Source organism: Anguilla rostrata, chromosome 10 (assembly GCF_018555375.3).
Source record: "Anguilla rostrata isolate EN2019 chromosome 10, ASM1855537v3, whole genome shotgun sequence".
NCBI classification, from domain to species: Eukaryota; Metazoa; Chordata; class Actinopteri; order Anguilliformes; family Anguillidae; genus Anguilla; species Anguilla rostrata.
In genome coordinates, this window is record NC_057942.1 from 42166756 (window position 1) to 42192046 (window position 25291).

Sequence of the window (25291 nt, forward strand, 5' to 3'; positions counted from 1 at the left end):
GCGGGAGGACAGTTCTGGCTCTGTAATTAAGGCGGGTTAAGCTCCCTCTGACGCGCGTACGCATCACACCGCCGCCGCGCAGCGCTAACTCCCACGCCATCTGCGCGGCTGTGGGTCGTCCCTCATACGCACGCTCACGCACACGCACACACATACTGTACACGCACACACACACGCGCACACACATACTGTACACACGCATACTGTACACAAACACACACGCGCGCACACACACACACACACACACACACATACTGTACACAAACACACATACTGTACACAAACACACGCTGTACACAAACACACACACATACTGTACACAAACACACACACGCGTACACGCCCACGCCATCTGCGCGGCTGTGGGTTGTCTCTCATACTCACGCACACGCACACACACATACTGTACACACGCATACTGTACACAAACACACGCACACACACATACTGTACACACACACACACACTCACGCACATGCACACACACACATACTGTACACACACACGCTCACGCACATGCACACACACATACTGTACACACGCATACTGTACACACACACACATGCACACACGCACACGCCATCTGCGCGGCTGTGGGTTGTCTCTCATATGCACACACACACACATGCATACTGTACACAAACACACACACACACACACACACACACGCACGCAGGGACAGTCCTAAAGCTACAGCTGTCCCTCAAAGACAAAAATGCACTCTCTCTCTCTCTCTCTCTCTCCCTCCATCCATCCCTCTTTCTCTCCCTCTTTCCCTCTCTCGCTTTGTCTCTCTCCCTCTCTCCCTCCCTCCCTGTCCCCCCTTTCTCTCTCTCCCTCCCCTCCTCTCCCTCCCTCTCTCTGAGAGACCCAGGCACACCCACATTCCATATGCTCGGCTGAGGGTCTCTTGTACATTCAGGTTTGTTATGAGGCCCAGAGCCATCGGATACGCGTGAACAGCATTTTGTCAAGTGTAGGTTGCTGTGCTTAACCTGAATTAGCCTCAGCGTGGTGCGCTGTAGATTACGGCCAAATTGTGGTCAGGCCTCATCGGCCGTGCGTAACAGACAGGCCGTCTATGGAAATGAGAATAATTACCCTGTGGAAACAGCTCAGGAATATAATGCTCATTGATCTCCAGATAGCCATTTCACTTTATTTTTCACCTGGGCATTTGGTTTATTATAGTGTACTGAGAAACAAAGGCGAAAGCAGGGCCACATCAGGAGATTTGAAAGAAAAATAATTTCCTCCCTGTACTTTTCGCGCTATGCCAAGGGTGAGATACGCGGTCTTTTATGTTCTGGCTCTGAAGCCACCACCTTCAGTTTTGTTTCTATGGCAACCCCATCCCAGCCCCAGATAAAAGACCTATTATGATGTTTTTGCTGGGGCTTCAAGACAAAGTGAATGTCTTTCTGCTGGTTTGCCGAGAGATTTGTCTTGTTAAAGCACTGACAGTTGTCCAGGGCTACCTCACCACGGACCCTGCATCTCTCTCTCTCTCTTTCCCTCGCTCTCTCTCGCTCTCTGATATTACCACTGTTTAAATATTTAGCGCTTTTCTTAAATCATACACAAGGCCATTTTACAACAGCACACCGAGGCGCCGCTCCTTTCAAAACACAAGCTGTATAGTTTTAGCACACGCTTCTCGGGAGGGTAAGAACAGTAAGAAACTGGTGCACATAAAGGGGCTGCAGTGTTGATACCTCTGACATTGAAAAACCATTGGGTACTGCAGCCTGAATCTGCATCTGCAGTAACAATATCGATAGCCTTTTTAATACATGTGTGATTTTATTGAGCACGGGACCCATGTCCAAAAGACATTGTTTTTTTTTTTTGTCTTCTTAATTGGCAATTAATTATTGCCCCACGTTCTAAATCATCTTTGAGAGTAAAATCAATGCAACTCTCTATGTGGTCTCACATTAGTTTTTTTATTGTACTAATATTAATTTCAGAATTATTCAGTTGTTTTATTTTGCTGCTTGATGACCTTTGAGAATTGACAAGATATGAAAATGAGGAATACAACACAAGCCTGTGCAAGCAAAAAACTTTTTTTTTTTTCCCTCCTTTGAATTTACTGTTTTTGCTGTCAAGGATGAATGGAGTATTGGGCTTTGTGTGTCTGCTGTAAGCGTTATATTTCCGGTGTTGCAGTGCCGCTGCTTGACAGCGCTTCGGCGTTGGATGTCTTTGGACGAGCCGCACCCGGGACACAGTCAGTATTCGATCGGCATTTTGTCAGTGCCGGCTGGTGCGGGCATGGCAATCTCTACCAACCACGCTTCTGGCGCTTTGTTCTTCCCCCTTTATGCAGCTTAAACTCAAAGGCTGAAACCTCGGACGTGGCTCCTGATTGGTCAGAATGAAGGCGGACAGGCTAAGCGCTTCGAACACACCGTCGGTTCCTAGATGAAGGAATGTGTGCTGCTCAGCTAGAATGCGCTGACTGTTTCTTCACTTAGCGCAGTCTGGGGAATTACTGCTTGATTTGTGTCAGTTCTCAATCTGAACGCTTAGTGTGGGTGAAAAGCACTGAAGTCGGCGATAGAAGACTACAGATATGAAAAAACCGTATTTTATTTGAATACGGTTTATAATGGAGTCCGCTAATGCCTCATTATCCTCAGTGGGAAAGAAATGTGTCTCGGAACATGCACAAGCTAAACAGCAGTGGAGGCTTACACTGGTTAACAATGGGCAGCTTAAAATACACATGCACCATGGCAACTTATTGTTGTGCCACGTCATACGCATTGTATTTCCACGGTGTCTATGTATTGTTTTGCACCAGTGCTAAACGCCACATACAGTGTTGACTATACATAGTCAGCCGAAGGCTGTAATAAGCATTAGGTAATTCTTGTGCGAAAGGTGCATGCTATTCTCATGTAATTTCTTTCACTTTGTTCCTTCCCGCATTATTAGTCATCACAGCTGATAAATATGGAAGGTTCCAGAACGTACAGCTCTTGGGTACCTTGAGCAATTTTCGTTGAATTATCTTTGAATACATGTTATTTCTGTGATTGAGCTGGGCTGCGAGCTGCCAGGTGAAAGGGTCGAGGTGACGTGGTGTGTTCTTTTTTTAGTTCTTTTGGAATCTACTGGTTGCCATGCTGCGGATTGGCTAGCTTGCATGATTCCTGTATTTTTTTTTTTCTGTCAATTTATTTATGTGTAAACAGCAACATAGGCTGGAGTCACATAGCAAAAATAAAAAGTACACAGCAAAAAAACACTGCTGGCACTATTCGTTGATGCATCATTACTATTTTCTGCCTTTACACTATGGCAGATTAAAAGTTAAGTCCCACTACAACAGGTGAGAGGGAGCAGAGATGTGATCGGTCGGTGATTCCCTCGTCTCTGATGTACAGAAGTCCACGTATGGACGTTCGCGGTGATTAATGCAATTCTGAATGCCTTGGAGTTCGGCACATGCCTTGTTTGCAAGGTCATCGAGTGCTGGATCGTGTGCAAAGAAACCGTCAGCCTTGATATGAAACTCATGTGAGCTGTAAAAGCGACGTGCATCGGACCGTTTGGCAACCTCATCGGTTTTCAAAGACACTTTCACTTAAGCTCCCAGTATGTATTCTTAAAGGGGTAATTTACTTTTTGGGGGAGTTATTTCTGGCATTGTTTCAGTTTTCAGCACACGTTTTTGATTGCACCAGACATTGAAGGATATTTCATTGCTGTAAAGTGTATTTGATTTACACCAAAAAACCACTGAATGCCCTGTACCTGCCACTGCAAAACAGTCGGAAACAACTCTAAATGCCCGAGCCAATCAAAAGCATTTCAAAAAACGAAATCTGTTTTTTTACTTTTCTTTTCTGCTGTGAACTTCGCTAAAATAGGGCCAGAAAATTTCAGCTTGCACCGCTTGTCCAGGGTCTCCTTGGAAACCAACACACCCTTGACCACAAAGAAAACAGTCCTTGATGAGACACAGCTATTACAACACATTACATTGCATTTATCTGGCAGACGCTTTTATCCAAATCGGCGTACAATAAGTGCACACCGAAGGTCACTGGAACAACTACAAAGCACAGGTCCGATAAGGTACAATACTCGTTATGTGACAGTTATTCACAGCCAAGAACATCACGTCTAGCTCCCACACTAAGCATAGGCTCGGTCAGAAAGTTATGTCAAGTCAAACTGGATGCTTTCATTATCAAGATGCTACGCTTTTACCCATAATAGACCTGCATCTTCTCAACGTTTGTGTTAAACCTCCAAGAGCAGCTCTGATGCGTACCCACCTTCTCCCCTGGTCCTTGCCTTTGAATGCATCAAAGGCTACAGAAGTCATTGCAATTTTTATATTTAATGCTATGTTTCTAATTATGATTGATGTTCTCACTTCCTAACTGTACAAAATGTCAAAATGCTGAAGACCGCCATTAACCTCTGACAATTTTAGATTGTTCTTGTTCATTTTTTGAGTCATACATTGCTGATGAAAACAATTATAATTAGAAACCCTAAGCTTGTTAATCGAAATTCTACATATGGATGAAGTGGAGCAGTGCGTGCAGATCATATATTTGTTTGGACATGTAGGCTAATTGCGTTGGAATCCCATTAATGCTCCTAAGAAAATGACCCAAGATGATGATTTTGCTACTGACAACATGTCAGTGCTGATTTAACTTCTAGGTCACTGACAAAAGGAAGAACTGAAGAATGAGCTCTTTTCTGACTCCTTTTTGTGAGATTCATGTTTGCTGATCCTGGGACAAAAAAAAAAAAATGTTCTCCCTGAATTTTGTGATGGTATTTTTCCTGTGCACTAATTCTGTGAGATGGCCTGGGTCAGGGTTAGCGAACTGTATAATGATGGCGCCTCAGACAGAAAAAGCTGTCTTTATGGATGAGATGTTTCTGGTAGTCTGAAGGTTTTTGTTCATTATCTTCCGACTTGCAGCTGTCTATATAGCAGCCGAAGGAATGGACTCTTAGATTTGCCTGTTCTCATAACGTATTTAACTGTGGTCGTTTTAGTATTGGGTATTATTGCTGTACTGTATCTAATTCTTTTTTTTTAGTAGAATTTCATTTCATAAAAATGTCACGAACATTGCTAAACACGTTCAGTTTTGAGCAAACTAGTATTTTCTTTTTTTGAGAAGCTGTTTGCCATTTTACAGGTGTTTTCCCCACTGAAATATTTACAGTGACCACAGGATCTTTACAAGCTCTTCTCACAGACATTAACTTCCTTGCCCTCTGTCCTCATGTGAAAACCAAATTCAGATACCATTTCACGCCACTGCACAATCAAGCCCCTAACTTTAGGTTATTTCCATTTACTTCTTTATCTTTTTACATGTCTGCATCTTAAACATCGTCTTCATCGTCTTATGCTTCTCCTTCGTAATCCTCCTAATTACATCATCCGAAGTGCCCCGAGCCTCCAGTTATTCATTTGCCCATTGATCACTGTCCACTTCAGCCAAAAGTGGCATCTGTTCAGATTTACGGCACAACAACAACAACCAATAACAGCACCCTGTCCAAAGTCGGCAATTTCAATAAAAATACATTATTTTCTCTAAAAGGATGCGTATGTACTGTATGTTTTTCCATTACTGGTAATTACATTACTTGTTACGTAGACTTTACATTTAAACGAATGTGCGGTTAAAAGCGTTTTTGTGCGTGTTTGGTGACTGATGAACGCTCGTGGCACAGTGTGACTGCTTTGAGGCTTTAACGATGTCCCAGGCAGGCCTTTACTTATTGCATATTCCCCACGTTCTCGGGCGAAAGGGAGAACAGTCCCAGGGCCCTAATAAGCGCTTGTTTTGCTCCCCCTGTTTTGAATGGATTAGATTGTTGATTGGATCATTAGCTAAAAACCTATTAGCATTTGCTATTTCTTGATGACTATGCAACTGCGGCGCTTGGGACTAGATCCAGCACAAACTCACCTCGAAAATGTTGGAAGTGTTTTTGTGCCAATGATGATAGCGCGCAACTGTGTTTATTTAACATATTTCTGACATGCATCGTTCAGATATTCAGGGCGGCCATGGCAGTAAGCCGTGCTCTGTTTTTTTGATAAGTTATATTAAAACTTAAAGCAGTTAATTAGTCTTGATAAATTCATTCTAATCAAGTAAGCAGCATACTAATGCGCATTACCAGTTTGTTTATGCAGCCCAAAATGAATGTAATTAAACTGAAGCGATTGTTTTGCTTGTCCTTGCCTGTCGGCCCATCCGGTGTGTGCCTCCGTCAATCAATTTCTTTCAAAAATAAGAACAAATCTCTGGGACGCTGGCCAAGAAATTTCAGTTAAGACATTCTCACTGACCGTCCAATTAAAGCTCGGCAATTAAGAACAAGGGTTGATATGACGACCGGGAAATATATCCCGCCCCCAGGTCCTAGACCCTTGCGTGTGTGATAAGAACGTGTTGTGAAGGTGCTCTCTCTCCATACCCTGCATAAACATATAAAATACTATTAGATGAAAGAAAAAAGTGTATTTTCCTTAAATATAGAACCTGGTGCTAAATAATCATACACTACCATGTTCTGTATTTGTTGTATAAATTAGCCAGTTACTATGGCGTACCCCTCTGATTCTGACCCGTTAACCCATCGCAGGCTGTTGTCTGATTGGTCCTCTTCCTACCGATCTTCTCCCATTACAGCCAATCCCCAGCTCTCTCCATTGTCCATATCCCTGGTGCCATGTCTCCATATTCACTACACTTTAATGCATTTAGCCCTACACGGAATCCACTTAAACCACTGAACCCATCTCCCTCCATTTATGTAAATGGGTGATTTTAGACTGCAGAATATATTCTGGGCCTTTGCTGTGTTGTATTGCCTAGCATTGCTGTTCATATGTGCCAATCTCCAGTTTCCCTATTTTCAGTGCTGTCGCCTGCTTGTAAACAGCGGTTTAGTTTCCTCTAGCAGTTCTGTTTATTGCTCTTGTCACTCAAAGCCTTGTTGTTAAGCGAGGCCCTTTTGCCGCGTTTATAAATGATGATTGATTCCGGCGCCGAAAGAAAACGTAACTTGTGAAACGGTCGCTAGCTCGTCCGAGCCCTCTGGAATTTCTGCAAAAAAAAACGCCTCCGCTGCTTGCAATCAAAACGTCAGAAACGTGGGCCGTCGCTGCTCTCGCTCTCGCTCTCGCTCTCTCTCTCGCTCTCGCTCTCGCTCTCTCTCTCTCTCTCAGACCCGCGTGTGCTGTTCAGCAGCTCTCACTCGTCCGTTAGAGCCGTACATCGTCTCTAGCGGACGTGGCCGTTGGCCGTAAACGTGCCGACGCGTTCCTGTGAAAGTGCAGCGTGAATGGCTTTTTATACGGCTAACAGCGCGCATGAAGCTAACCGTGTTTTTGAGGAGCGGGTATTCCTGCGGGTGGGGGGGGGGGATCTTGCCTCTGTTTTACGAGCACCAGATCCATTTATCACACTCAACAGCAGTGCCACATGTAGCATTCCCATGAAGTTCACTCAGATCCATTACTCCAGCCGCCAAAACGCTGTGGGAAATTAGATTTTGACTACATGATACTCCATCACCGCCTCATCCTGTGCTTTTCCGCACCAAACCAGCTACCGAGGGCGCTGGGCTCTGGTGGCCCGGGCTCGCTGTTCTCCGAAATGAGTTTGCCGTCGAAAGGCACAGAGGCTTCGAATTAGAAAAGCTCTCATTGACTGGAGAAGAAACAAATGAATAACATTATGGCGCTTTATTGACACACTGGGTGGTATCCAGTCCCTCTTGATTCAATCAAACACACTTTGCCACTTTTAAGGGAATATGCAATGCAGTCAAACAAGACTTAAGTTTTTTTTTTTTTTCTCCCTAGATTCAGAAAAATCAATGTTATGCCCTGTCCCTTGTATTGTATAATGGAAAGGTCTGCTGTTTGCCATTGAAATAGCTTTTACTCTGAATTGTTTACCATTGTTTGCTGGCTTCATAGTCATTATTACATACATACAATTTCATACACATTATATTCCCTGTTATTAGAGACAAAAGTAGGAAAAAGCTACATTATTTAAATTCTTTATCCCTTAAATACTGACTAATTCAAGTTTAATGACAATCCTCGTTTTAACTTCTTTTATTGGAGTGTGATATATATTCTCTTACATTCTATTTTAAGGTAATAGTAAGGTTAGAGACAGGTACAGATTCTCTGGACATGAGCTCACTCATCAAGCTCTCACCTCCCAGCTTTTTTCTGTTTCTTGGATTTTCAGACTTTATGAGCATAAGATGGACCTTTAGCAACATAAATTTGGTTTCACTGAATTTGGAAAAAAAAATTACGTTTGGTTTTGTTTGGATTGTAGTTAGGCACATTTGAATCTAAAGGTCCGCATGAAGATTGCAATTACTTAATGCAGTTTAGTAAGCTCTGGTTCTTCAATTGAATATTTATTGTCCTTGGTATAACAATCATGTTCTGTTGTGTGGGCTTGTTTCACTGTATTGGCTGGGACAGGTAACACAATTGTTTGCCTGAGGCTCCTCTGGTATCTACGGTAACTGCCTCCCCAGCCTCAGCCCTGAACGCATCTTAAAATCTGATATGAGTTTGTAATACATTGCTCTCCGATGTCTAGGAAATGAAAACTGAACCTTTCTCTCTCCCCCCTCTCTTTCTCTCTCTTCCCCCCCCCGGCTGCAGGAGCAATTTTTGATGAATCCGCCAAGAAGGATGACGAGGTGTTCCGTATGGCGGTGGCCGACCTCAACCTCAACAACGAGATCCTGGAGACGGAAAAGATCACCATTTCCGTGGAGTTTGTGGACGGGAACAACCCCTTCCAGGCGGTGCAAGAAGGTCAGTCTGGGGTCATTCTGGGGTCAGTCTGGGGTTGGTCTGGGGTCGGTGTAGAGTTGGTCTTGGGGCTTCTGTTCGTCCTGCATTGGCTCTGCATGGGGTGGGCGAGGAACCCTATAGGACGGTAATACTGAGAGCGGGAGCCGTTGATTGGCTGATCCTTCAGTGGGAGGAGCCTTGTAGTCATACTGGCTACACTCTCAGGAGGAAGGTGCCAAAAATGTTCCTAAATAGGTACAAGACTTGTCACTGGAGTGGTACCCTATAGGTACATAAGGTTGCACCCATGGGTTTTATAATTGATTTGTACTTTTTTGCTTGCAGAAGGTACTTACCAGTACCAAAGCAAATTACTCTACCTTTCAAGGTTCGTTTTGGGAAATTCGTTCCTTAAAAAAACAAAAAAATGTACCTCTACTGTACCTTTGTTTCTGAGAGGGTGTAGAGTATTTGACAGGTGGTGCCAGTCATGTCCCAGAAGAAGAAGAACAAGCACAGAGTGCATCGGTGGGAGGTTACAGCGCATTTAAAAAATTTAATTTAAAAAGGCCGCTCTGTGGGCGTTTGTGAAATGCACCGTTTTACGTCTGCTTTTATACGCCCGTCACAGACAGTCCAACCGCCGCGCGCCTTCACAAAGGGATCTAATGTGGAATCGTATCAAAGACCGCACTCTTAAAGAAATGTATGATAAAGGAAGAGGAGATTCAATGTGTCTGACGGAGATAAGGGACGGAAGCCAGAGGAGAGCTGTGGGACTCACCTTGGTTTGTAGATGTATAGTTATTTAGCAATTAAAATAAAGGAAAAGTGGCACCCTCCTCTCCCACAGAATCGGCCCTGCGTGTTGATAATTTGCATATCTAGCTTGCGTTAGATAAGAGCAGTTTTAATGAGAAGTTGTTGAATCGAATGCTTGATACAGAAATAAAAGGAAGAGTCGGATTTTGAACAGCCAAACACATGCAAATGGAATCAACAGAAGTGAGAAGTTCTCTGGGGAGTTATCGTGGCTGAGTTGTACAGGAAGTGTTCGCTTCAGCCAGACCCTAGGCGGCCACATTTTGTTCTGATTTGAATTGGGAGCCGTTTGCAATGGTGTCCCCCGCTGCGGTCTAGCCAAGTCAGTGGCATTTAGAGGCGAGAGTTTCTGTTCCTGAGTGCGAGTTCTCTAATAGCTCACCGTTGCCAGTTCACAAACACACAGGCCTTTGATTTCTCCTGTCTCCCATCAATCCAGTGAGAAGCCTGCCGTCCAATTTACTGGTTTTCCTTCTCCCACTGAACATACCCCCCCCCCACACATACCTTTTCCTGTTCTACTCTTGAAAAAATGCTTCACAAAAAAATTACATTCATATATGTTCCGAGAATTCGACTCAACAGTGAATAAAACACACAAGATTTGATTAATAATGGTATTGCAAAAGGTACAACAAGGAATCTTTACTTTGCAGTGCGGTGAGAGATGCAAATAATGACTCGCCTTTGCTAATAACTCTCGAGTTGAATGACATTAAGGCTCAGGATCGCATAATGTACACAATGCACGTGTTTACATTGAGGATTTGAAGGAGATAAATCTGTTTTTTGAATGGATTCAAATGGAGGGTATGAGGATGCTGTGGAGGAACAGAGCCTCCGTGTTCATCCTGCAGTGAGAGGCTCCTGGACAGACTCCTAACGCACAGCTAAACCTGCGATGATACCTTTACAACGAGTACGTCCCCTGGATCTGAGATTTGACAAAAAAAAAGAAAAGTTTTTTTAAAATGCTTCCAGCAGCAGTTTGGCAGAGCGTGGCTCTGTCACAGCGCCCCAGTGCGCTTCAGAAAACCGTCTGTTTGGCTCGGGAGCCGAACGATTATCCCGACCGTTAAATAAAGAAAGGGATCCACAGCACGTTGTCATCTCGGGGGGGGGGGGGACGAGAAAGAAAGAGGAACCGGCAAGGCTAAATTTCAGAGACGTTAGTCGGCGTTCATTTTGCATGCGCCGCCTGGCTCCAGCAGCGCCTGGTCTCCAGGCTAACTCCTGTAGCGTCGGCTGTTCGCTGTAGCAGTTTAGTTTCTGTCACCGCCGCCTCTGACATAAAACCTATGGGCGGGTTCCAGTACCAAATTGCACAGGTAATTACAAGCAGACCGTTTCTGCGTTTGGCACGCGGCCCTGCTGCTGTTTACAAGGTGACACCACTCAATCCCTCGTCTATTTCGCTGTCGAACATTAAGTTATTCTCAAGAGAGCCGACTGCTATCCTCGAACCTCGGGAAAAAAAAAAAGAAAAAGAAAAAGAACAACCCCTCCTCCCCCCTCCCCGCCCAGCCCTCGCATTGCACGCTGAGCGACAGCATGCTTCTTCTGAGGGAATTACCCATCGAGGCTTATGTATATCCAGCGCGGTTTTGTCCGTGCTCTAATTGTCCCTCGTAAGGCTGACAGTTTGCACTAATCCATATGCTCCTAAAGATGTTTCCACCAGAGAGGAGGGCGTGACAGAGCCTTCCGCAGAGAGTCGTTTCCCAACGCAGAGCAGCTGTCCATAAATTCCGAAGAAAACAAAACCCGCCTCTTTGCGCGTAGGCGCGACCCCCCCCCCCCCTTCTTTTTGTCGAGGTTTTCGGGAGGAACGCCATTATGGCGTTCAGTCCACCCCTTCCTCTCGCATTCGCGCTCCGCAGTCACTATCCCTCCATCTTTTCGACTAATGAGATAATTAGCCTAGCAGGTAGATGCTTGCGATGGTTTTTTATTTATTTATTTTTTACGGGCAATGTCGATTTAACGTGGCGGTAATTGACGGTAAAGTCACCGCGGTGGAGGGGGGGGCGCGGGGAAGAGTGACGTCGCTTTTCGGCAGCCGCCACACCCGTGTCGCGACCTTGTCTCACGGGACACGCGCAGATTCCCGTTCGGAACGCCGACAGGTACGCGCAAAAAAGCTGACGACTGCGGGGGTACAAAAAATAATCAAAAATAAAACAATGAATGAATTAATGAATGGTGGATGAATGAATGAATGATTGAATGAATGAATTAATCATTGCATTGATGTAGCGCTTTTCCGAACGCTCAAAGTGCTTCACAGTAATGAGTGGGGACTCACCTCACCCACCACTAATGTGCAGCACCCACCTGTGTGATGCACGGCAGCCATTTTGTGCGTCAGAACGCTCACCGCACATTAGCTGAGGTGGAGAGGGGAACCTCTTCAACATTGAGGAGAAGGGTTCGAATGTGGAAGACAGCTGGCAGCCAGGGAGCTGATTTACAACAGGAGAGAAGTGTCAGAGTCGTACCCCTTTGAACTGTAGATGTCTTAACTTCTGAAAGAGACAAATATTCTGGAGGAACTAAGATCACACTTCTCCGTGTATCTGACTGACTGTGGGTTCTCGCAGTCTCTTTGAAAACACCCTCTGATTTCCCCCTACCAGAACAGCTGTCCATGTTTTAAAAAAAAAGACCTGACCTGACCAAGGGCAAGTGCTTAACAGTGAAACATCACAGCTTAACTGAAGAGAACTCGATACCCGGTGTATTTGGAAAGAGAATGGAGATCAGCTGTTTATAAATATTTCAGCAGGTGGAGGAGCTACTCTGAATGATAAATGCTTCGGCCTGGACTCTCGGTTGTCCGCAAGCTTTTGTTCAGTTTTGGGCGTTTAAAATCGCAAAAGCGTAAAAGACAAACTCTCGACCAATGATGTGCTTCCAGGGCTAACTCGCAGAAATCTGCTTTGAAGCATCAACATCCTTTAGAGAGAGATCTCACGTGAGCCGACTCTATCGGGTCTCAGTGCAGAGCTTTTTTTAAATTTTTATTTTTTTAACCACTCAAGACTTCTTATTTATGAATATTTATGCTCTTATATTTTCCATTATTTTCCGCGCCTGGGTAGCCAAATAAAAAATTTTGAGGGTAAATTATTCAAAATGCCTGCGACCTCTGGTCCCTGGTGTGAATCAGACTCTTTTTGGGCAGCCAGCAGCCTTTGGCAGGGGGTCGGGATGCTCCCCTCCAGAAAGGCCGTCAGCGTGATTGATACCGGCGCCCATTGATCTCCCCTCGCCTTGTGCACCCGCGTCCCGAGGATTCGGTTTCCTAGCTGCGGTGTCAAGGTGAAGAGGTCTGTTCTCTCCTCGTCTTCCTCCCGCGCGCTGCTGGAGAAGCCTTGGCTGGTCTCCGGGTAATGTGAAAGCTCTCCGTATCGATTTCCGTTCTGCAGTTTTTTTTTTTTGTTTTTGTTTATTCTAATGAAAGGAGTCATTAGAAATCTCCTGCCAGCGGAAGTTTGCTTTTACACAACGATCAGGTGAAGGCTGCTGGAGTTTTTAAAAAAATTAAAAAACCTCGCAATGGTTGACCTTGATGTTGCCGTTTGATTTAATGGGCTTATACCTGAGCCGGAAATGCAGGAAATCTTAAGATGCTAATTCTAAGTTCTTAAAAGCATTTATTTGGGCAGGAGCGCACGGTGGCGTGTGCAGCATATGCAGATGCTGGATAATGCTTAGTTTTTCCAAGCAAGCAATTTTTCTCAGCATGGGTTTTTTTTTCGGAGAACCCTGATTGGTGCCTTTAGGGCTCATTATTTGTAAGATGGAGGAACCTTCTGGATTAGTTATTAGCAGGAAATATACTGGCTTATTATAAAAGGCTTTCAAACATCAGCTGCACTTACTTTATTATGTATTGTTGCTTATAAAAGATATGTAGGTGGAAGGGACAATATTTATTTTGTGTGTGAGTGCTGTGAGTACTGATTTAGCAGTGAGGCGTACCATACGCAGGTGGACAGAAACCCATGGTTTTTCATCTTCACAGTATTTTTTTATAAGGTGTAACAAAAAAGAACACCCTTCAGAATTTAAATTATACCATCGCACAGATACTGCGAAGAATATGTTGGATCAAAAAAAGATGGGAAACGGGGAACCTGGGCTGTAGTTCCTTCACGGTTCACCCGGTATGGATGCAGGTACGCTCAAATTAAATGACCTCATACATATGATTTTGCATTTAAATTATAGTATTCATGATATTTACCTTGTTTTCCATCCATTTTAAATGGGTTTTCAGGTGTTTTCAATGGTACCAATGGCTTCAAATGAGAGTTTAGGGCTCAAATTAGGGTTCAGCTAGGGTTAGGGTTAGGAAAACGGTAAGTCTGAGGGTTGAGGCAAGTTTACGGTTGTGTTCAGCAGCTTGAAGAAAGGTTGGGACATGAGTTTTATTGATTTTGAATGAACCAAAAAAAATGTCTATTAGCATGTCTACCCATGACCATACAAAATGTCTAATACATGCATGTTTTTCTTAGGGAGAACATTTTTCTTTTTTAAATGACCTCATACATATGATTTTGCATTTAAATTATAGTATTCATGATATTTACCTTGTTTTCCATCCATTTAAAATGGGTTTTCAGGTGTTTTCAATGGTACCAATGGCTTCAAATTAGAGTTTAGGGCTCAAATTAGGGTTCAGCTAGGGTTAGGGTTAGGAAAACGGTAAGTCTGAGGGTTGAGGCAAGTTTACGGTTGTGTTCAGCAGCTTGAAGAAAGGTTGGGACATGAGTTTTATTGATTTTGAATGAACCAAAAAAAATGTCTAGTAGCATGTCTACCCATGACCATACAAAATGTCTAATACATGCATGTTTTTCTTAGGGAGAACATTTTTTTTTTTAAATGACCTCATACATATGATTTTGCATTTAAATTATAGTATTCATGATATTTACCTTGTTTTCCATCCATTTTAAATGGGTTTTCAGGTGTTTTCAATGGTACCAATGGCTTCAAATGAGAGTTTAGGGCTCAAATTAGGGTTCAGCTAGGGTTAGGGTTAGGAAAACGGTAAGTCTGAGGGTTGAGGCAAGTTTACGGTTGTGTTCAGCAGCTTGAAGAAAGGTTGGGACATGAGTTTTATTGATTTTGAATGAACCAAAAAAATGTCTAGTAGCATCTGTAACCATCACCATACAAAATGTCTAATACATGCATGTTTTTCTTAGGGAGAACATTTTTCTTTTTTAAATGACCTCATACATATGATTTTGCATTTAAATTATAGTATTCATGATATTTACCTTGTTTTCCATCCATTTTAAATGGGTTTTCAGGTGTTTTCAATGGTACCAATGGCTTAAAATGAGAGTTTAGGGCTCAAATTAGGGTTCAGCTAGGGTTAGGGTTAGGAAAACGGTAAGTCTGAGGGTTGAGGCAAGTTTACGGTTGTGTTCAGCAGCTTGAAGAAAGGTTGGGACATGAGTTTTATTGATTTTGAATGAACCAAAAAAAATGTCTAGTAGCATGTCTACCCATGACCATACAAATGTCTAATACATGCATGTTTTTCTTAGGGAGAACATTTTTCTTTTTTAAATGACCTCATACATATGATTTTGCATTTAAATTATAGTATTCATGATATTTACCTTGTTTTCCATCCATTTTAAATGGGTTTTCAGGTGTTTTCAATGGTACCAATGGCTTCAAATGAGAGTTTAGGGCTCAAATTAGGGTTCAGCTAGGGTTAGGGTTAGGAAAACGGTAAGTCTGAGGGTTGAGGCAAGTTTACGGTTGTGTTCAGCAGCTTGAAGAAAGGTTGGGACATGAGTTTTATTGATTTTGAATGAACCAAAAAAATGTCTAGTAGCATCTGTAACCATCACCATACAAAATGTCTAATACATGCATGTTTTTCTTAGGGAGAACATTTTTCTTTTTTAAATGACCTCATACATATTTTTTTTGCATTTAAATTATAGTATTCATGATATTTACCTTGTTTTCCATCCATTTTAAATGGGTTTTCAGGTGTTTTCAATGGTACCAATGGCTTCAAATGAGAGTTTAGGGCTCAAATTAGGGTTCAGCTAGGGTTAGGGTTAGGAAAACGGTAAGTCTGAGGGTTGAGGCAAGTTTACGGTTGTGTTCAGCAGCTTGAAGAAAGGTTGGGACATGAGTTTTATTGATTTTGAATGAACCAAAAAAAATGTCTAGTAGCATGTCTACCCATGACCATACAAAATGTCTAATACATGCATGTTTTTCTTAGGGAGAACATTTTTCTTTTGTAAATGACCTCATACATATGATTTTGCATTTAAATTATAGTATTCATGATATTTACCTTGTTTTCCATCCATTTAAATGGGTTTTCAGGTGTTTTCAATGGTACCAATGGCTTCAAATGAGAGTTTAGGGCTCAAATTAGGGTTCAGCTAGGGTTAGGGTTAGGAAAACGGTAAGTCTGAGGGTTGAGGCAAGTTTACGGTTGTGTTCAGCAGCTTGAAGAAAGGTTGGGACATGAGTTTTATTGATTTTGAATGAACCAAAAAAAATGTCTAGTAGCATGTCTACCCATGACCATACAAAATGTCTAATACATGCATGTTTTTCTTAGGGAGAACATTTTTCTTTTTTAAATGACCTCATACATATTTTTTTTGCATTTAAATTATAGTATTCATGATATTTACCTTGTTTTCCATCCATTTTAAATGGGTTTTCAGGTGTTTTCAATGGTACCAATGGCTTCAAATGAGAGTTTAGGGCTCAAATTAGGGTTCAGCTAGGGTTAGGGTTAGGAAAACGGTAAGTCTGAGGGTTGAGGCAAGTTTACGGTTGTGTTCAGCAGCTTGAAGAAAGGTTGGGACATGAGTTTTATTGATTTTGAATGAACCAAAAAAAATGTCTAGTAGCATGTCTACCCATGACCATACAAAATGTCTAATACATGCATGTTTTTCTTAGGGAGAACATTTTTCTTTTTTAAATGACCTCATACATATGATTTTGCATTTAAATTATAGTATTCATGATATTTACCTTGTTTTCCATCCATTTTAAATGGGTTTTCAGGTGTTTTCAATGGTACCAATGGCTTCAAATGAGAGTTTAGGGCTCAAATTAGGGTTCAGCTAGGGTTAGGGTTAGGAAAACTGTAAGTCTGAGGGTTGAGGCATGTTTACGGTTGTGTTCAGCAGCTTGAAGAAAGGTTGGGACATGAGTTTTATTGATTTTGAATGAACCAAAAAAAATGTCTATTAGCATGTCTACCCATGACCATACAAAATGTCTAATACATGCATGTTTTTCTTAGGGAGAACATTTTTCTTTTTTAAATGACCTCATACATATGATTTTGCATTTAAATTATAGTATTCATGATATTTACCTTGTTTTCCATCCATTTTAAATGGGTTTTCAGGTGTTTTCAATGGTACCAATGGCTTCAAATGAGAGTTTAGGGCTCAAATTAGGGTTCAGCTAGGGTTAGGGTTAGGAAAACGGTAAGTCTGAGGGTTGAGGCAAGTTTACGGTTGTGTTCAGCAGCTTGAAGAAAGGTTGGGACATGAGTTTTATTGATTTTGAATGAACCAAAAAAAATGTCTAGTAGCATGTCTACCCATGACCATACAAAATGTCTAATACATGCATGTTTTTCTTAGGGAGAACATTTTTCTTTTTTAAAGCAGACATTCGGCACTTCAACCCCAAATTCATTGTATTTTATTTTAAATCCGGTGTGGTGGAGTGCAGAGTTGAAACTACAAAACAAAATAATTAATAAAAATAGTGTGGCTGTCCCAATACTTACAGACAGCGCTGTGTTTAGCAGGTCAGTGGTGAGGTCATGGGTACGATCAGTTCAGCCGCGTCAGCACAGTCACGACGGTAAGTTCTGGAAATTCGTTGTCCCCTCTCCGGGCTGGCGGCCTCGGGGTGTGTGTGTGGGGGGGGACAGGACAGAAATGGCGGCGGGGGGGGGGGGTCCGCTAACACCACATGGAAATTACGATACCGGGATGTCTCCTGGAGTGCAGAGGAGGGGGTGGGGGGGGGGGGTGGGAGCGGTGTTTCCTAGGAGCAGGGAATCGAAAACAGCGGGGGGCTGGTTTTTCCATTTTTACATTACGGAGCCGCACAATGAGAACCTCCATCGCTGCAGTCTGAAGGCAAGGCGTGCCGTCACCTGTTCAGTGTAACAGGCCTCTTCTTCTGCGTGGAATTCACGTTTCTCACGCGTTTCCTGGAAATGATTATGATTGATACAAGCAGGTGAATTTGTTTTTCCCCCTCTTGCTTCTTCTCTCGATGGCTCGTTTCCACGGAATTATTTGTCATATAAATTAACGCGGACATTTCCATTGCTTACTGCTGTTTATTGAGGTAATACCAATTCAGTTTATTTCAGTTGAAATGATATGAAACCTCAAGGAATTCTACTGTGCTGTTAAGAGAGACAGCATTCACAACACACAAGAAATCCTTAAAAAATAATTTTAAAAAAAGGACTGAATGTGAGTGGTTCATGACATTTGACTTTCAGAAATGCAGAAAAAGCAAGCAGTGCAGCTGCACAGATTCACATTGACTAGGCAAAGAAAGATCGTTTTTAAACCTTATTTTTTTCATGTCAGTGGTCTCCATTTGCATGGTTAAGGGTTGATTGCATGACAGTTGAACTGGTGCTTAGTTGGCCTCAATTCAAAGGTTTAACCATTTCTTGTGTTTCGTGCTTGTGGCACACAAAGAACGAAACAGATAGGTGCGTCAAAGGCGCTATAAGCTGTACTCTCTAAAAACAGGTGTGTTAAAAACAACGCTTAACGTGTCATTTTTTAACACACCTCCTTGTCTAGTTAAGGACAGTGCAGTTTGTGTTTCATAATGGAATCCAAGAAAAACCTTCTAGGTCCTAGAAGTGGAGGTGGAGTTGGAGCAGTCATTTTTTGTTACCTTACAACACAGTCTGTGTTAAAAAGTCTCCTTTTGGAACACGTAAATTGCATATCTGTAACTCAAATGTAGTAGCTTTCACACAGCGTGTGTTGAAAGTAATGCAAAGGTGATAATCGGGTAGGACAACGCATCCTTCTTGAGAGTGCTTCTCTATCTTCCCTTCCCTTCCTGCCCTGTGCCCCCCCCCTCCCCTCTTTTGGCCTCCTTCTACCTCCTGCCTCCAAACCCCCCACCCCCCCACCGCTCCACATCCTCTCTCTCTCACGCACCGCCTCCGCCTCTCTCTGCATCCCTCCCAGCATTCCCTGGGAAGCGCCCCAATCCAATTATCTGGGCTGTAATCAGCAGGGGGGGGGGAAGGGGGGCGGGGGGGGGCTACGTCCAGCGGCGAGGCTGACAGCGGTAATAAAGCGGCGGTATGGCGGTATTCTGCGGCTGACAGCCGGACGGGACCCTTCTGCCGGGGGCTTGACGGCGCCTCGGAGGAACTTGGCGCGGGCGAGAGCAGGCGAGAGCGGGCGAGAGCGGGCGGCTGCCCGGCCGTCCCGGCGGAGTTGGCGCCCGCGAAGTTTTCCCATAAGTGACGGACAAAAGGCCCCTTCTCCGCCTCTGACAGCCCGGTGGCGGGGCGTCGGCGGGGCGTCGGGGGGACGGCGGCGGGAGGTTCCGGGCGCTTCCTTCCCCGCGCAGCACGGGGGCTCGCCGAGGGGCGCTCCCGCCACAAAGCCGCCGCGGGGGGGGGGGGCGCATTCTCCCGCCAAAACACCCCCCCCCCACCCCGCCAATACCAAGCGGAGGCAACGACATCTCCTGTCTCTCCGATGGCGAGGTCTTTAGATGTGTCACTCAGTGCGTATTCATCATTAATAGTGATGTGAGGGCTGAGGCACGCAAAGGGAGCAGCAGGGGTTGGGGGGGGGGGGGGGGGTGTGATGACATCATGCATACAGATATAAGACAGGCTGGCCTGTGTAATCCCCCCTCCCCCCACCCACCCATTTTTCTTGCACAGATTCATAGGCTGTCAGTGCTGCTCAGTCTGCGTGGACTGATGCTTCCCACTGTTCACCACATGGTCAGGTGACCCGTCAGTTAAGACTGGGTCATGTGACCTGTCAGTCAACACAAGTTCATCATGTGACCACTTTCAGCGTATGATCAGGTGAGCCATCTGTTATAGACAGGGTCACGTGACCTGTATGTCAACACAGTGATGTCATAACAGCTCTCAGGGTGTAGTCCAGTGAGCCATCTGTATAGACAGGTTCACGTGACCTGTCTGTCATCACAGGGTGATGTAACGGCTTCCAGGGTGTGGATTGATCTGATGGGCCATGTCTAGAGACAGGGTCATGTGACCTGGCAGCCAACACAGGGGCTTCTGTTCAATCACTTGTCCTTAACTTTGACTTGCAAGTAAATGCAAGTATAATACTCCATTCACAAGCTCAGTCTGGTCTGTTATTTTTAATGATCTCTGAACTCTGTCTGCCAAAATCTGTTCATGGGGAAAAAAAATCCTGCTTTTATTTGTTAGTCAAAATTAAGGACAAATGTTGATTGAGTCTCGGTCATGTGACCTGATATTTCTTCATGCGGTCAGGTGAGCCGTCCGTTTAAAGTAGGTCATGTGACCAATGCCTAAGGTCCATGTGACCCATGTTCTTGGAGCCCAGAGGTCACAGGTCACCTCACCCGCCCGTTACGTGCGGCGCGCAGTGTTTGGACTCGTTTCATCAGCGCCCAGTGCAGTTTAGATCTTGTTTATGGCTCCATAAAAATGAGCATTTTGATTATTTGGACCGGCACCAGCCCCTGCTCAGACCCAGACGCTCCTCCCCAGATCCCTTCTTTATTAAACCCAAACAATCAGCCCATCTGACTCCATTGTTTGGGAGAAGATTCTCTGACAGCCCGACAAAAAACGGTCTATGTGTTAATAAAAGACCCCTAAAAACAATATGGCAAATGAAGAGTAAGAATGTTCCTATTTTATACCTGTTTTTTATGGGGTCTATAAAGTATAGTGCATCCACTGGCCAAAAAAGCTCTCCCTGCTTCACTGTTCTGTATTCCACAAGGAATTCTCCCTCATTGGTCCATATGGCAGTATGCAAATGAAGGGGCTGCCACGACCAAGAGGTACAGGTGCCTCATTCAGGAAATAACTTTTTCTGTGAAGCATTTTAATTATGAGCGTTGGTCAGCGTTTCTCTGAGTGCGTTGTTGTGTGTACGGGCGCATTTTAGCAAGCTTCTGTTATGCCTCTGTGGCCGTCGGTTCCCAGAAGGCGGAGTCCGGCTCTCCCTGGGCGCTGTCGTGTCCTCCCGTGCCATCGGAAGCCCTTCCCACAATGCACCGCACGTACAAAAAGTAATAACTTTCATTTATCTCCCAGATTTCCTTCTTAACCCCAATCTTGGTCTTTAAAATCACCCCCATGGATCCTGTCAGCCTAATGACACTTTTCCATCTCCCAGCGAGAGCGAGAGCGAGAGAGAGAGAGAGAGAGAGAGAGGGAGAGAGGGAGAGAGGGAGAGAGGGAGGGAGGGAGAGAGGGAATGAGTCGGGCTCTGAAATGCGGGCTCTTCCTCGGTGAGAATCTGATTGTGAAAATGAGCAATGGCCTCGAACCCGGGACGCGTATCGAATACAAATCAGCCGCACGCTTCCGCTGTATTGATCTGGATCGCTTTCAGCGATGGTAATGATGTGGCCTTCCTCTTTGAAAAGTGGCCACCGATCTTTCGGGTGTGGGGGGAGGGTGTTTCTGTGTCCCTTTCGCCAGCAAGGGGGGAGTGGGGGGTTTGGGTATGGGGTGGTCGATTTCATTGCTTTAAGGTGGGGCTCTTCACAGGGAGGGCGTGTCAGGATGGTGGTAAGGGGGGGAGGGGTCACGGCGGTGTGTTCGGAGGTGTTCCCAAGTCAAAAAACTTTACTGACAGTGGAGGCAGTGCCCTGTGTGTAAAGCACATTATCCTATGACTCAGGATGCTTTAACTGCTGGCTGCTAAAATGATGATCTCAACCCTCCCTCCCCCCCCCCCCCCGCCCTCCTCCTCTGCAGCTAACTCTCCTCCATTAGCATAGGCGGGGAAAACGCAGGGCAGTGGATTGATTTGTCACTGATTTCCCCGCTTGGCCTGCAGCGCAGAGGTCAGGCGGTGCGTAGCCGGCTGCAGACGGGGTAGAGCGCACGTTTCATGCCATTAAGTATTCCGTCTACTGATCATCGGCTAGAAAAAGCGTGGCGGCGAAGGGGGGGTGGGGTGGGGGGGGGTTTGAGGGGGCGCTTTGAGGGTGAGACTCCATCCCCCCCGACGGTTTTTGTTTTTTATCCGCGCGGTGACTTTGAAGCCCCTGCGCCTGCACCTGTGTCACCGCCGCCTTCGTTACCGCAACGATCCCCGCGGCAAATTCGCACCTCACCCCGCCGCGCGATCTCTGCTTCTCATTACCAGCCCGTTTGAAAGGGCCTTCGAGGGGGTCTGCTCTCCGAATTAACATCCCGTTAACCTTTACAAAGGCGCGATCGTACCTTGAGATGGTTTTTTTTTTTTTCTTCTGTGTAATTTTATGAGTCGACGCGCGTTTGAATATAAGAGCCCGGGGACTGTGTTTGATGTCCAAGGGCACAGTGAAGTCAATGACCTGTGCGAGCCAGGTGTAAATGGTTGGTCCTTTGTAGTTTATCCAGTGGAATACTCTCTGTGTTTTTTTTTCCCTCGTTGAATATTTATCAGTCCCATTTTGAGTGACATGCTGTACACATGTTTCCATGTCAACTAACGCAGCGGCTCCAGCAGTGTTGCCTCGCGTAGGAGGAGCTTCATGTTTGGCTCCTCCCATGCCCCCCCCCCCCCCCCCCTGCTCCCTTGCTCCTGGATTGACAGTACCGGAATCCTGCAGGTGTCATCCATCACTCTGACAGCGATTAGAAACCCCAGCTGTTGACATCTGGGACAGGCTGTCAGTCGGCAGCCCTGAGTTACCGCGTTGATCCCCGCGCCGCGGCGTGCGTAAATCAGACCCGAATAAAGGATAGAAGAAAAAAGAATCCCTCACCCAGTGTTCCGTCATCATCGTATGTTCAATAGTGCAAAGTCCTCAGGGTGGGGATGCGGAGATGAAGCCGGAGATGTCTGGGGGGGGGGGGGGGGGGGCGGTTAGGGTTGGGAGGGGGGGCTTTGGGGGTGTGCGCGAGCAAACGAGCGAAGGAAAACCAGGCGGTCGGTTCTCTCTCTCTAGACCCGGGCGGTGCAAAGCCACCCACTCAGGGACAGAGCGCATCCCACCAAAGAAAGCCACTGCATCACACACTGCAGCCTCTGCAGCAAACCGTCCTCTTCATCAAAGAAGAAGAAGAAAATAAAGGGCTGTGGAGGGTTCATTGTGTAGATATTGGGGTGGGGGGGGGGGGGATTACGGCATAGAAAGCCTGCTTTGATGTCTCCAGCCCAGCTTTCTCAGTCAATACCTTTAGCCTTTCCGTCAGATACCGCCAAGTCATCAATCAATCAGGGAATCGCGTGCGCGTGGAACGCGTCTAAATACGCACGCTGAAGAATCACGGGCCTTTGACTTTATGGGCATATCAATAATTTGTTCTTAGAATTTCCTTTTTTTAAACCCGGTTTTGGATGATAAAAGAAACCCATTCATGCATTCGAACATCGCTCAAATTATTATGTCTTATTTATGATGAATTTCCACATCAAGTCTTCATTAGAATGCTTTAAATGCCCATGCTGTTCTCCTTTCACGCTGTAATTATATCTGAGCTTATCGGAGGAACAGAGTATCCTTAGAATCGTTCGAATGGCAGATCTGCTAATTAAGCTATTAATTACGGCGATCAAACATCACTCATTTCGTCTATCAGACCGCACTTTTGTCAGTGAATCATAATTTCATATAAAACACCTCAAGACGAGTCATTAGATTTGACTGATATATGACACTGTTGATGCTCGGCCACCATCACTAATAATAAGTTAAGGGCTTTTTAGCAAACTTTCTACATGTATTCTGTATTGTGAAAAGAATACCGTGTATGCCAAAAGCTGTTTCTCCATATTTACATTGGTGTGGAAACTGATATGTTGATTAATTTGCATTATCCTTGTCAAATGAATAAATAAATAAATAAATAATGTTCTCATGGTGAGTTGAAGAACACTGAAACATTTAGGCTCTAAAATTGATTTGGACTCGATGTTGATTGAGTAGCATGTGCGAGCGCTTCTTCCAACCGTTTTACTTCTCGCAAAAGATTTTTTCTTTTGTCTGTTCCAGTGTGTTCTTAAATGATAACTGTTAAACAAATATTTAATATATATTAATGCCAAAACTTCATCCTTATATCTGAGTTCTAAATAAATATTAATTTGATGCATGTCGACAAATGCCACTAAAATGCAATTGAACGAAAAAATGCCTTAAGCATTCCTTTCTTTCCTGTGTGTAGTACAGGGATGAGCAGAGAGGACTCTTTCTCCCAGGGTCCCTTGCAAGATAGAGATCAGGTGTTCCTCTGTATCCGCAGCATCAGCCAGGTTTGGGACCGGGTGCAGCCGAGGTCTCGTCCCCTAGCGGGAAAATCGTGGGTGTGGGAGCGCAAGAAGAAACACAGAGATTTGAACAGACCCCTGGACAGACTGGGTATTTCCTGTGGTGGCAGTTTGGCTTAATTACCACGCTCAGGAGTGCAATGGTGATGCCCCATCTGGGAGTCACAAACCAAATTTCCCTGAGCCGTTCCCCGGTCGTTATAATGCACCCCCTTTCCACATGGATTCGCTCTGCTCACTCTCACTGTATGACTCACGGTTAGGCCCCGCCTTTTTCTCACAGATATCGAGCGTTAAAGTCCCGCCCACTGCAAAAAAATATTACTGGACCTAGGAAGCCGTTTGAAATAATGGGATTTCCCATCGAGGAAAACTTTTAAAAATCGCTATTTTCTCAATTACACAACCTCTTTCTCTAAATGACGTGTCACATATCAGTTTATTGTAAAAAAAAAAAAAAAAAAAATAGTATTTAAAAAATTTTATCCTCAGAATTATGATATCGTTAAAGATTATTGTTAAAAGAAGTTGTGTAATTGTGTGCTCATGAGAAGATATGATTTAAAAAAATATTTATGATTTTATGGAAAGTCCCATTGCCTCAAGCCACTTCCTAGATGCAGTCAATTTTTATTTATTTATTTATTTATTTATTTTTTGCAGTGGGTCGGACTCTAAGGTTCTATTGTTGGTTGTGGGTCCTCCTTCTCTCTCACAGATATTGTCGAAACTTTTGTCGATTGCCTGCTCTTCTCGCAACTCCCTTTCACCCACAATGCACCCTGATTCCCATTATCTCTCCGCCGCACCCCCGGACAGCACCCCGTTCATCCGACTCTTCTGTTCCGACCCACATACAATGGCGTCCGCCGGATCAGATTATAGGGCCCGATCATTCCTTCCTTCTCTCTCTCTCTCTCTCTCTCTCTCTCTCTCTCTCTCACTCTGTCTCTCTCTCTCTCTCCCTCCCTCTCTCTCTCTCCCTCTCTCTCTCTCTCTCTGTCTCTCTCTCTCTCTCTCTCTCTCTCTCTGCTTTATTCATTCCCAAGTGTGTCTTCCTTATCTTTCCCAACTCAGCGGCCCCCCTGCGGAAATTAATGAGGTGGCT

General features: G+C 44.6%; 1 protein-coding gene across 8 annotated transcripts in view; it reads left to right on the forward strand.

The window, feature by feature from the left end:
• The window catches only part of grid2 (glutamate receptor, ionotropic, delta 2), a 400155-nt gene that overhangs the window by 60067 nt on the left and 314797 nt on the right, over positions 1-25291 (forward strand). For all 8 annotated transcript variants that reach the window (XR_010323876.1, XR_010323877.1, XR_010323878.1 and 5 more), the window contains exon 2: positions 8702-8857. Coding sequence is in view for 5 of the 8 variants with exons in the window: in XM_064297283.1 (XP_064153353.1) it covers positions 8702-8857 (156 nt within the window). In the remaining 3 variants the exon portion in view is untranslated. The remainder of the gene's footprint in view (positions 1-8701; positions 8858-25291) is intronic.